This window comes from Mus pahari, chromosome 18 (assembly GCF_900095145.1).
Source record: "Mus pahari chromosome 18, PAHARI_EIJ_v1.1, whole genome shotgun sequence".
NCBI lineage: Eukaryota > Metazoa > Chordata > Mammalia > Rodentia > Muridae > Mus > Mus pahari.
The window spans coordinates 40,698,291-40,711,553 of NC_034607.1; the positions used below are offsets into that span (position 1 = coordinate 40,698,291).

Consider the following 13,263-nt stretch of genomic DNA (forward strand, 5'->3'; position numbering starts at 1 on the left):
CAGTCTCTAGGAGTTCCGGGAATTACAAGCGTGAGCCATTAAACGACTAAGCTCTCAAATTGTCTTAAATAACAACGAAGAGGATATGTTTATAAAACCTGAAGCAGGGAAAAAGGAAGAGTGGATTATTTAAGTAAATAGTAGCTGATGAGGGCGGAACAGAGATTCGGAGGCCACTTCCGGTGCTGGGGTGGTTTCCGGAATCAACAGAGAAAGAGCCAATCAGAACCCTCTCGCGGGAGCCAATAGTCGAGCAGATTACAAACAGCCAATCCCGGCGGCGCTGTCAGTGTTATGGTCCTGTCAGGGCCCCGGCGTCGTGGTGCTTGGGAGCTCGCCATCGGCTGGCCTCGGGAGCGACCCGGTCGGGAGCCGCAGGCTGGGCTTGGCTCGCGCGTCCCCTCCCTCGGCCCAGCCCGCGCCTCCTGGCTCGCAGGCCGCCCCTTAGCAGGTCGTCCCCGAGCCCCGGGCCCAGCCGCTCCTCTGCATCTCTGCGGGCTCCGAGGCCGGCGGGATGCAGCCTCCGGGCCCGCCCCCGGCCTATGCGCCTGCCAACGGGGACTTCACCTTTGTGTCTTCGGCGGACGCGGAAGGTGAGGCCGAGGCTGACCTCCGGGGCTCCGGGGCGGGGGTGGCAGAGCGGGGAACTCCGCCCCTGTGCTCCCTGGGCCTTCCCGGAGGCCTCAGGGGACGAGGCAGGGTGCGGGGCGCCGGCTCTGCGTCGGGCCTCGCCACCCCGGCTGCGGGCTGGGGCCCCCTGGGTGTCTGGTTCACCAGGGAACCCGCCGATCGATCTGTGTAAGGAGTTCTTTCCGGAATGCTCCGCTCCGCCGTTACTCAAAAGAGTGAGGGATCTAAGAGTGAGAACAAAGTGGGACTGTGTGGCTCTGCTATTAATAGGAAAACCTTCCCCACTGAGGTGACTTGGCAGGTTAAGGAGAACTTCCTTCAAAGGAGACGTGCTTTTATTTATTTATTTATTTATTTATTTTAATTGGTTTGATTTCTTGCCCAGATCCCTGTATCCACACAGTTTTTAGTGTTTGGTTCAGAAAGCTGTATTTAGGAGCATTTGAAACTTGAGGAATTCAACTTAGTGTCCCCAACAGTGTCTATAGATTTGTACTGTTTGGAGCAAGCGACTGTGATTGCTTAACAAAACAAAACAAACAAACAACAACAACAACAACAAAAACAGGAAAACAAACGTTTCTGCTGTGGGAGATTCCCCCCACCCCTCATTAGTTCAACTTCTTGTAACCGGTTTTTGGATTTTTACTTTTATTTAATTTTATTTACTTCCCAGGGACCAGATTTAACTGCCCGATATGAGAAAACATGGGAATGTTTGGTGATGAACCCCTTCAATCCCAGTGCTTGAAAGGCAGAGGCAGAGACACTTGAATTAAAGGCCAGCTTAGACTACATAGTTACCAAGTTCTCTGCCAGCCAGGGCTACATATTGAAACCTTGTCTCAACAAAGTAGAAAAGAAATTTCAGTTTAGAGATGAACGTGAGTTTTCTCAGAAATCTGACTTCTATAAATATGATTTGTTTCTTCCTTAGTTTTTAATTCTTTTTGGGGTTTTGTATTTTTTTTCTTTTTTTTTTAAAGTGAGACAGGGTCTCACTGTGTCACTCAGTTTGGCTTAGAACTTTATGTAGACAAGGTAACCCCTGTCTCGATACTTCAGGGATTAAAGGCATGTACTACCACATACAGCTCAGCTCCTATTTTAAATTTTAGTCTGAGACAATCACACTAAGTTACTCAGGCGGGCCTTGAACTCAGCATGTAACCTAATATTGCCCTGAACATTCGCTCTTTCCTCAGCCTCCAGAATAACTGGATGTCCTTAGTTTATGTCAAACAAATAGATAATGTTGTATCTGGTTTATGTCTACAGGCCAGCAGAATTAACATTACCTGGCACATATCTAGATATAGTCTCCCTTAATCTGGATTTATATGTTATCAGGGTCCCTGGGTAATTCATAAACACATTAATATTTTTAGAAGCACTGGATTACAATTTCATAAAAGATTAAAAGAGAAAAAAAAATTTCCTAACTTTATCAGAGACAGCCAGGCAAGGTGGATCACATCTGTAATCCTTTCTCTTGGGAGGCTGAGACAGGGGGACTAACAGCAGTTAAAGGCCAGCCTGGACTAAAGTGAGACCTTGTCTCAGACAAAACAACAACAAAATCAGGAAAATTTTATGGAGATGATGTTACAAGATGTATCCTATCAGATAATGGACTGATAGGAACAGGGTAAAATTTTCAGTGGGATGATATATGCTATAAAAAGTATAATATAACTTGGGAGGCAGAGGCAGGTGGATTTCTGAGTTCGAGGCCAGCCTGTTCTACAGAGTGAGTTCCAGGACAGCCAGGGCTACACAGAAACCCTGTCTCGAAAAAACCAAAAAAATAAAAAATAAAAAGTATAATATAGAACTGACTATGTAGCTTAGTTGATAATAAGCAGGAGGCTCTGAGTTTAACCTCCAGCAGTATGTAAATACAGTAGATGTGGTGATTCATCCTAGCATTTGGGAGGTAGAGCAGGAAGGTCCGTACTTGAAGATCATCCTTGGCTAAGTATGAAATTGAGGTCAGCTTGGGCTTCTTGCCTTAGCCTCCTGAGTGCTGGAATTACATGCATGTTCCATTGTTCTGGCGTGTCCTTCGCCTCTTCTATTTTGTTTTGTTTTTTTCTCTGATTGCTAAATGAAAAGTAATACAGTGTCTGTCATTGATAAGAAATTTTTTCATTAATAAAATTTGTAGATTATATGTAATAGCACATATTACACAGAGATTGGCAAATCATAATTACTTGAATATATATACATTTTGGTTCAGATTTATATATTTCACCCTGGTTTACAGTTTTGTCTTCTCTCCTAAGATCTCAGCGGTTCTATAGCAGCTCCAGATGTCAAATTAAACCTTGGTGTAAGTGGAGATTTTATCAAAGAATCTACAGCTACTACATTTCTGAGACAAAGAGGCTATGGATGGCTTTTGGAAGTTGAAGATGAGGATCCTGAAGATAACAAGCCACTTTTGTATGTGAAAGAATATGTAATTTGTGTTTTAAGACCTAATCCGTAGGATGCTTATGTTTTTTTAAAGACAGATGAGGAAAATCTTAGGTTTTTTTGGTGAAAAATAATAGAGATGAGATAGAGAAAACTTTTGGTGAAGAATAGAGAGATGGCTCAGCAGTTAAAAGTGCTTCCTGCTGTTTGAGGGAAACTTGAGTTTAGTCCAGCACCTGTATCACGCAACACAGTTGCCTATAGCTCCCGCTCCTGGGGATCTGACTTTGTACACTTATAGAAACACATACACAAATGCATCTTTTTAAAAAGTAGCAGCCCAAAGCTGGGCATGGTGGCGCATGGTGCCTTTAATGCCAGCACTTGGGAGGCAGAGGCAGGCGGATTTCTGAGTTCGAGGACAGCCTGGTCTACAAAGTGAGTTCCAGGACAGCCAGGGCTACACAGAGAAACCCTGTCTCAGGAATAAGCAAAACAAAAGAAAACCGAAGCAATAATGAAAGTGTTTCTTTAACCTGGATGTCAGGAATTTTGTTTGTTTTTGTTTTTCCAAGTAGGGTTTGTCTGTGTAGCCTGGGCTGTTCTTGCCCTGTAGACCAGGCTGGCCTGGAACTCAGAGATCTGCCTACCCTCTGCCTGCCATGTCCTGGGATTAAAGGCGTGCCCCAGCGGTTGTCAGGAATTTTTTAAATGGGGACTGGAGAAGTGGCACAGTGGTTAAGAGCACTAGTCACAGTACCTACAAGGTGGTTCACAACTCTTGTAATTCAGTTTTAGGGGATCCAAATTCCTCTATGAGGGCACCAGACATTCATATTCTACACAGACATACATGCAGAAAAACACTCATTAGAAAAAAAAAATCTTTTTAAAATCTATAAAACTGAAAGCCAGGCTTTGTAATATGCTTGTAATCTCAGTAATTGAGCAGTAGAAACATGAGAATCAGGAGTTTACTCCCAGAGAACCTAGACCTGGGTCAGGGAGAGGCCTCTCTTCAAAGGAATAGGTAGAGAGTGATGGAGAAGAGCACGCACCCCCTTTCCTCTGGACCTGCTGAGTGTGTGCAGGCACTTTGGCCCACACAAAGCTGTTCATATACTCACACAGGCACACACTCACATGTCAGTAAATAAATGTATCTTTAAAACAAAGAACAAGATCCACTCTGCTGCCACACTCCTGTAATCCCAGCGCTCTAGAGATTGACTGGCGGTCTTTGTGAGTTTCAGGCCAGCAGAGATACTCAGTGAGACCCACAGACATAAGCAGATATGCTCTGATTCCAGATGATCAGTGTCATCTAAAAAAGGCAAGGTTCTGGAGTAGTTAGGTTGAAATTCAGGTTTGAAATGTAATTATTTCCATGCAACGTGGCACACACCTTTATCTCAGTACTGGGACAGAGGCAGATCCTAGAAGCATTGGTTTCACTCCATACTACTAACAATTTCAAAACTCCAACAATTGCAAGATTGTGAGATTTTTCAACGTCTCTATAAAGTTGAGGTATTGTTTACCATGGAATTGGTCTAATATGTACTTCAAATGCTGATGTTGATCTATGGATGTCATACTGTCTTATTTAAAGTTCTTTTAAACCTGTTTTACTGTTCAAAATTACATGTTTTAAGAATCTTATTTTTGAATTATAGGGAAGAATTGGACATTGATCTAAAGGACATTTACTACAAAATCCGCTGTGTTCTGATGCCAATGCCATCGCTGGGTTTTAATAGACAGGTGGTGAGAGACAATCCTGACTTCTGGGGTCCATTGGCTGTTGTTCTTTTCTTTTCCATGATATCATTATATGGACAGTTTAGGGTAAGTATACTTCATTTTAATACGAATGGTAAATCTTTTTTTGTTTTGTTTTTTTCGAGACAGGATTTCTCTGTATAGCCCTGGCTGTCCTGGAACTCACTTTGTAGACCAGGCTGACCTCAAACTCAGAAATCCACCTGCCTCTGCCTCCCGAGTGCTGGGATTAAAGGCGTGCGCCACCATGCCCGGCTATGGTAAATCTTTTTATGAGACTCAAAAATTAGGTTGCTGGGTAGTGCTGGTGCACATTTTCAATCCTAGCACTCAGAAGGCAGAGGCAGGCTGATCTTAAAAAAAAAAAAGGTTTAGTTCCACGTTTACTATAAAAGTACATTTTGCCTTTGCCTATTTTACCCTCATTTGTTCATTCCTAAAATTGTTTCATAATGAATTAATTAAGGAGTACCTTGGATTAGTTCTTTTTCAGGTTTTCCATTTTTTAGATTTTTTTTTTAATCCATTTTAATGTGTATGCTTTGTTTGTGTCTGCATGCAAGCACGCACACTAAGTGCATGCCTGGTGGATTCTCTCCTGGAGCTGGCTTTCTATGTGGTTTAGCTATCCTGTGGGTGCTAGGAATCAAATATGGGTTCCTAGCAAGAGCAACAAGTACTCTTAAGTGCTAAGCTGTCTCTCTAGCCCCAGATTTTTCAAATTTTATTAAATTTGTTTTTTTTGTTGTTTTGTTTTGTTTTGGTTTTCTGAGACAGGGTTTCTTGTGTGTATCCCTGTCTTGGAACTCACTCTGTAGACTAGGCTGGCCTCGAACTCAGAGTTCCACCTGCCTCTGCCTTCCAAGTGCTGGGATTAAAGGCCAAGTGCTGGGATTAAAGGCATGTGTCACCACGCCCGGCAAAAACAGGGTTTCTCTGTGTAGCCCTGGCTGTCCTGGAACTTGCTCTGTAGATCAGGCTGGTCTCAAAGTCAGAGATCTGCCTGCCTCTGCCTCCCAAGCTCTGGGATTAAGGGTATGCAACATTACCACTATTCGTTACTATTTTAGTTATATGTGTGTTCAAGGCCAGTCTGATCTGTCTCAAAAAAAATAAGATCCTGTCTCAAAATGAAAATGTATATGTATGTGGGCATGTTCTTGTCGCAAAAGAAGAAGGAAAAAGGAAAAAAAAAAAAGTGTGGGTATGTGCGTGGCATGCTGGTATCTGGAAAGTCAGAGGTATTGAATTCTAAAGCTGAAGTTGTGCCCAGTGTGAGTGCTGGCAATTGAACCTGGGTCTTGTGGAAGTGCTGTGTGTTCCTGATGACAGCCATTTTTTCAGCCTCTACCAGTTACTTTTTTGCGTGACTAAATAGCCATCAGAAGCACCTTAGCAAGTAAGTATTCACTCTGGCTCTTGTTTCCAAGTGGGGGTGTTAAGTACCCAGTTGCTTACATCAGCATGGCTTCTACATTCAGATTATTCCAGTTGTAGCCACTGGGAGTTTCTTCTGGTTTTCTGTGACCTTTGAACATATCCCTTACTTTGTGTATATGTGTGAATATACACATTTGTGTGTGTGCAGAAGAGTGTGTATGTGTGTGTTTACCAATAAATATCAGAGGTCAACTTTGATGATTGTTCCTCAGGGCACCATCTACTGTGTTTTTTGAGACAGCATAGTAAATGAGACTTGAGACTGCCAATTGGCTTGGTTCTCTCTCCATTCCTGAGTGCTGGGATTTCAAGTGTATGCCACTTCACCCAGCATTTTGTGCGAGTCCTGGGATTCAAATTAAAGCCCGTGCTTGTGTGACCACCACTTTATCACCTGAGCTATTTCCCACCCCCATGTTACATACTTTATGAGTACACCCTTTCTTCTAGCCATGGAAGCAGTCAGTATTCTTCAAAAGAGTCTGTTCTAGTGAGGGAATATTTAGAAACAAAAGTCTAGGGCTGGTGAGATGGCTCAGTGGGTAAGAGCACCCGACTGCTCTTCCAAAGGTGCAGAATTCAAATCCCAGCAACCACGTGGTGGCTCACAACCATCCTTAACAAGATCTGACTCCCTCTTCTGGAGTGTCTGAACACAGCTACAGTGTACTTACATATAATAAATAAATAAATCTTTAAAAAAAAAAAAAGAAAAGAAAAGAAACAAAAGTCTAGAAGCTGACTGTAGTAGGAAGCTGAGCTAATCAAGACTCATGTTAATTTTGAGGCCATCCTGATCGTCACAGTAAGTTTGAAGCCAGCCTGCACTGTATACGAATTTGTTCAAAATGAAGGAGAAAACCGAGATGTAGGCAATCAGTATGCTTATGTTTCTAATGGAGTATTATTTGTAGACTTTCCCAGGACACGGTGATTGATATATATATATAATCTTAAATAAGTTTTGAAGACTTTTTAGGAAGACTGACAGCTTATTTTGGGGATGGCTTTTGCTTGCAGGATATGATAAGCCAGAGGACTAGTAATAAATGTTTTTGTCTTCTTCTTTAAAGTTTTGTTTCATCATGTATTTTGAAATACTGAAGTTTCTGTAAGAAATAATTGTTGAACTTTCAGTTATTTGTAAGTTTGTATTACACTTCCCATTTGTTTTTTTGTTTTTTTTTTTGGTTTTTGGTTTTTGTTTTTTGTTTTTTGTTTTTGTTTGTTTGTTTGTTTTTCGAGACAGGGTTTCTCTGTATAGCCCTGGCTGTCCTGGAACTCACTTTGTAGACCAGGCTGGCCTCGAACTCAGAAATCTGCCTGCCTCTGCCTCCCGAGTGCTGGGATTAAAGGAGTGCGCCACCATGCCCGGCTTATACTTCCCATTTGTAAGACTTGGAAATGTACTTGAGAACTAATAGGCGCTCAGACCTGAAATGGGGCTTGCTAATCTGTCTTACGTAGCAGAGAACTGAGTATCTGAAAATTTAGTTTGTTTTTTTTGTTATTAATGAATTTTTTTTCCTCTCTAAAGGTGGTCTCATGGATTATAACCATTTGGATATTTGGTTCACTGACAATTTTCTTACTGGCTAGAGTTCTTGGTGGAGAAGTAAGTACTTAATTCTGAAAAAGTATTTTTCTTAGTGTTTGTTTTTATGCTGTTTTCTAGATAGTCTTGCTAGGTAATCCTAGCTAGCCTGGAACTCACTGTGTGGATGAGACTGGCCTTGAACTCACAGAACTCAGTCTGCCTCTCTCAAGAGCTGGAATCAAAGGCATGTGCCACCATTACCAGCCACAAAAATAAATGGTTCTTGATCTCATAATTATTTTTAAGTTATAATAGTTCTTTTCAGATGATCCATATATATATATATAATCTCCTGTATAAACATAAGGAGTGAGAGGAGAGGAAAGATCCCTCCCCACCTATCACACACTATATTGCTCTTCATAGGAGCATAGAGCTGACAGCAGGTCTCCAGCTAGTTCTCAGTTGCCATAGAGATTTCTCAGGGTTTCTCAGTATTTGTCCTATTAGAGAACAGATTGGGTTTTTGATATTTTTTGAGACAGAGACTCATAGATGAAGACTTCAGCTTTTGGTCCTCTTATCTGTATCTCTCAAGGGATTGCTAATATATGCCAGCAGTCTCAGCCAACAAATTAATTTAAAGTACTTTATTAAAGTTAATAAACTGGCTACATTTTAAGTATAAATAGTACATGTTAGCTAAAAATAATTCTTTCCAAAACAGAAATGTTAAAAGAATAGCCAACCTTTAAGACTGGCTTTCGAAAGCCGGGCGTGGTGGTGCACGCCTTTAATCCCAGCACTCGGGAGGCAGAGGCAGGTGAATTTCTGAGTTCCAGGACAGTCTGGTCTACGGAGTGAGTTCCAGGACAGCCAGGGCTACACAGAGAAACCCTGTCTCGAAAAACCAAAAAAAAAAAAGACTGGCTTTCTTCGTTCAGTGCCTTATGATGTCTAGTTTTAGCTAAATTATATGAAGAAAGCAAGGCTTCACACGACTAAACGCTAGAAAATAAGAGTATTTCAATAGCTTTTTCAGTCTACTGAACATTTTGTTCCTAAATACTACTCCAGAATGCAGCAAGCTGTAGTTTCTTGAAGGTTTGTTGCAGTTAGGAATTTGAATCTATATACATGAACTGGTCATTAAAAATTACTCTGAGGTCTGGAGAGTCAGCCCAGTGGTTGAGAGCACTTGTTCTTGCAGAGTACTGGGTTCAGTTCCCAGCAGCCACATGGGGACTTGACACTTGTTCAGGCACCAGGCATTACATGTGGTGCATAGACACAAATGCAGACAAAGCACTCGTGCACAAAATAAAAGAAATATTTGAAAAACAAATCCCTCTGAGTGGATTTTGCAGCATTATACCTTTGTCATTTATAAAACATTACTTCTGCCAGATGTGGTGGCACATGCATTTAATCCCAGCACTCAGGAAGAAGCAGCAGGTGGAGTTCTAGGAACTTGGTCTACAAGGTGAGTTCCACAACAACCAGGGCTACATAGAGAAACTCTGTCTCAAAAGGCAAATAAGAAGTTACTTTTGCCAGGCGGTGGCGCATGCCTTTAATCCCAGCACTCAGGAGGCAGAGGCAGGCGGATTTCTGAGTTCGAGGCCAGCCTGGTCTACAAAGTGAGTTCCAGGACAGCCAGGGCTATACAGAGAAAACCTGTCTTGAAAAACCAAAAAAAAAAAAAAAAAAGAAGAAGAAGAAGAAGTTACTTTTATGTAGTGTTATGATCTTTACTGAAGATGGTTAGATCCATAATCCCATAATCCTGGAGCTAGAGACAAGGTCTGTCAGTGTGGGTTTTGATATCAGAACACTGAAGCATATTGCAAATACAGTGGTAAGAAGGCTCAGAATATATGAGATGAGATAATAAATTGAATACATTGGATGTGATACTTTATGATGTTTAGAAAAATTCTTGTGGTTGTATGAGTCAAAGAATATGATGTTGAAAAAGTGATTAAAATAAGTATTCTGATTCCTGTGATAATTATATAAACTTTTTGAAATTTACAGGTTGCATATGGCCAAGTTCTTGGAGTTATAGGATATTCATTACTTCCTCTCATTGTAATAGCCCCTATACTTTTGGTGGTCGGATCTTTTGAAATGGTATCTACACTTATAAAAGTAAGTTGTACAGTGTGTGTTATGTTTTAGTTTGCTGCAATTTTTTTCTTTGTTGGTTTATTGGGTTTGTTTTGGTTTTGGCTTTTTGTTTTTTTGAGACACTTTGACTCTTATAGCTCAAGCTTGCCTTGAATTCAAGTGGTAGGTGTATGCCAGCATGCCTGACTCCAGGTGTCTCTCTAGATAGAGTTTATAGGTAGTTATTATAATTAGGTTTCATTTCTTTTTAATTACAGAAGTTAAGAAACAGAGCAAGGTTAAATATTCTTTAAAAGTCTCACTTGGACCAGCCCACGGAGGCGCACACTTTTAACCCCAACAATTAGGAGGCAGGGGCAGGTGAGTCTGAGTTTGAAGCCAGGTCTATAGCTCTAGATCTAGTTCTAGGACAATCAGGGCGACACAGAGAAAGCTGGGTGGTGGTGGCACACGCCTTCAAGCCCAGCACTTAGGAGGCAGAGGTAGGTGCATCTCTGAGTTTGAGGACAGCCAGGGCTACACAGAGAAACTCTTTGATACTCAACATGTTGTTTGATTTGCTAATATACCGTCTTATTCTTTCTTTTCTTTTTTAAAGCTATTTGGTGTGTTCTGGGCTGCCTACAGTGCTGCTTCATTACTTGTAGGTGAAGAATTCAAGACCAAAAAACCTCTCCTCATTTATCCAATCTTTTTATTGTACATTTATTTTTTGTCTTTATATACTGGAGTGTGATCCAAGTTGTACATGAATCAAAAAGATGGTGTTACAATTTGTATTAAGCTGGGAATTCTTGCTGGAGGGATTGGAAAAAACAATACTAGTAAAATTTTATACATTCCAGATAGAGAGACAGGCTTAAAGTCTTTTTAAAACAATATTTTTTGTATTTAAGTAATTACAGTTATCTGGGATTTTTTTTTTTTTTTTTTGGTCAGAATTCTGAATTCTGTTTGGTTCTTCATATTCCGCGAATAAATAAAAGGCGTTGTGTTTTTTCAGATTGTGTCAATATTCACCTGAACACTTGTGCCAAAAGCACCTGGATGGTAATTGTGTTTCACTTGAAGTATAAATTTGACAACATCCTGAAAATCTAAAAGTGCAATTTTTTTCTTTAAAGAATTTTCTCTGGCACCACAGATCCTGTAGATACCTATTTATATTTATACATATATATTTATGAAATAATTCTTATTCACAAAATATATTTCTGAATAGCCTAAAAATTAAGATACTAAATCTGATGCTTAAATTTTCTTTAATTTGGCTATTACTGTTTTTTGTTTAAAACTTAAAATTTGCTTTTTAAATTGTGTATAATTTTTAAACTAATAGTTGCTGGTATAGGTTTGGATTGTGTGTATGTGCTCTTTAAAAAAAAACAGTTTTGAATGTCTAACCATTTGATTTAAAGTTTTCTGTTTATCTTTTTGACCAAAGGAGCAAGAGATATAGTGGATATGGCATTCATTAAAATCATTAATATATAGGAAAAATAATATTTATAGCATCAGCAAATATTTTTAAGTGGTACCTTTAAATCATAAAAGTTACGGGAAAGAGCCTTTTGAAGTCATACGGTCTTGAACAATGTTATATGAAGTAGAAAATAAAATGTTTTCCAGCTGTGTGTTTTGTTTTACAATACCTTGTCCTTTATCACTTGAGACTTTTAACAAGTATTATTTTTTTTCTAACATATTTACAGTTTTTGCTAGGGGAAATATTAAGAAAATTTTATCACGGTTTTTTGTAAATCATGGATTCTGTATATATCTCTAATATTACTTTGTAAAGTAGATAAACTATTTTATCTGTATCTGTAAAATAGCAAATCCCTGTTAGCAAATTATTGTATTATTCTTTCTGACATTGACATCGTCTCTGTGTGTGTTCCTTAGGCAAGACAGGTCTACAAAAACAGAACCAAACAAAACAAAACAAAAGATGGGTGAAAGCCCTAAATAAATAAAACTTAGAGGACTTGGAATGATGAGAAGTAGTATAGAAATATCTTCGGCTGCAGAAGCAGCAGCAGAAGGTTAAACACCTGTCACATGTGTTCCTGTGGTCTGCGTGGATTATCTGGGTTACTTATTTGTTCTTTTGTGGTGCTGGCTCAGACCTAGTACCATGCACATGCTAGGCAAGTGCTGTCATGGTTGAGCATACCCTCACCCATCAGACATGTCCAGCCTACAAATCCAGTGAGCCACACAAGGCAAGGATGGCTACGAGTGCAGCTCAAGTCAAAAGCATAAACTTACTTAAGACATTCTGGAATTTTTTGTGCACTTCAATGTGAACTTTATAGATCATGCTCTTGTTTTCCAACTTGAAAGCTTTGACATACCTTGTTGATGCTTTTACAGTTGACCCAGACTAAACTTTGGGGTCAGGATCAAATTGTAAAATCTTATTAATTGCTGCAGCAAGATATTTTAGGAATATTCCACTCAAAAATTATTTGATTATTTTTTTTAAATTTATCAGTGCATATGATCAGTGATAAGGCTAAGCAGGTAAAGGGCTTGCCTCTGCCTTGATTTTGTTTCTTAAAGGAAACAGATTCCCCTAGAAGTGAATGAGTGTGTGTGTGTTTCAAAGGGTCTTACATTCCAGTCAACACAGAGGATCACAGATCTGTCTGATGCCTAGTTCTGATAGAATAAAATGGTACCATGGTCAGATTCTTCCCAGCTTTCCATATGCTGTAGGAGCAATGACCTCATCCTTGTATTCTTGTGCATCTCTCTCTCTTTTTTTTTTTTTTTTTTTGATTTGTCGAGACAGGGTTTCTCTGTATAACCTTGGCTGTTCTGGAACTCACTTTGTAGACCAGGCTGGCCTCAAGCTCAGAAATTGCCTGCCTCTGCCTCCTGAGTGTTGGGATTAAAGGCGTGTGCCACCACTCCTGGCAGTTGCCATCTTCACTGGTAACATCAAAATGGAACAAACTTGTGGCTAGTGGTGTCACTAATGACATGGCACATGACATAGTACCATCTAGCTAGTGATATAATGAACATGACAAAGGACATGTGACTTCACAATCTTGGTTAATGCCGCATGGCATAAACCAAAATGACATCAGTAGAACTTCCTATTACTCCTGAACTCTTTGTTGGTATTTTACCTCCCTAGATCCCTAGTTAGATCATGGAAATGGGAGATTCCAATTACATGGTTTGTTTCTTAATATTAAAGGACAATGTATTTTTTAGACTAAGGTGGTGATACCAAACCTTCATAGTAGGTTTAAGAAAAACTGGCAGTTGTTTGTGTGATATTTGCTGGTTTCTAGAAGAAACTTAAAGTA

At 40.0% G+C, this 13,263-nt stretch overlaps 1 protein-coding gene across 1 annotated transcript; it reads left to right on the top strand.

Annotated features, from left to right (window-relative positions):
• The first annotated feature begins 288 nt into the window (after nucleotides 1–288).
• Yipf4 (Yip1 domain family member 4) lies at nucleotides 289–11,574 on the top strand. The gene is made up of 6 exons (XM_021218063.2): nucleotides 289–593; nucleotides 2,919–3,078; nucleotides 4,728–4,899; nucleotides 7,811–7,888; nucleotides 9,848–9,961; nucleotides 10,539–11,574. The coding sequence occupies exons 1-6, from the start codon at nucleotides 515–517 to the stop codon at nucleotides 10,674–10,676; spliced, it is 741 nt and encodes a 246-aa protein (XP_021073722.1). The 5' UTR covers nucleotides 289–514; the 3' UTR covers nucleotides 10,677–11,574.
• Nucleotides 11,575–13,263: the final 1,689 nt, after the last annotated feature.

Bases quoted from the DNA above. Each gene is read 5' to 3' on its own strand.
- Yipf4 (XM_021218063.2), top strand. From the start codon at position 515: ATGCAGCCTCCGGGCCCGCCCCCGGCCTATGCGCCTGCCAACGGGGAC. The intron at 594-2,918 runs GTGAGGCCGAGG...TTCTCTCCTAAG, and splicing joins GTCTTCGGCGGACGCGGAAG to ATCTCAGCGGTTCTATAGCA. The intron at 4,900-7,810 runs GTAAGTATACTT...TCCTCTCTAAAG, and splicing joins CATTATATGGACAGTTTAGG to GTGGTCTCATGGATTATAAC.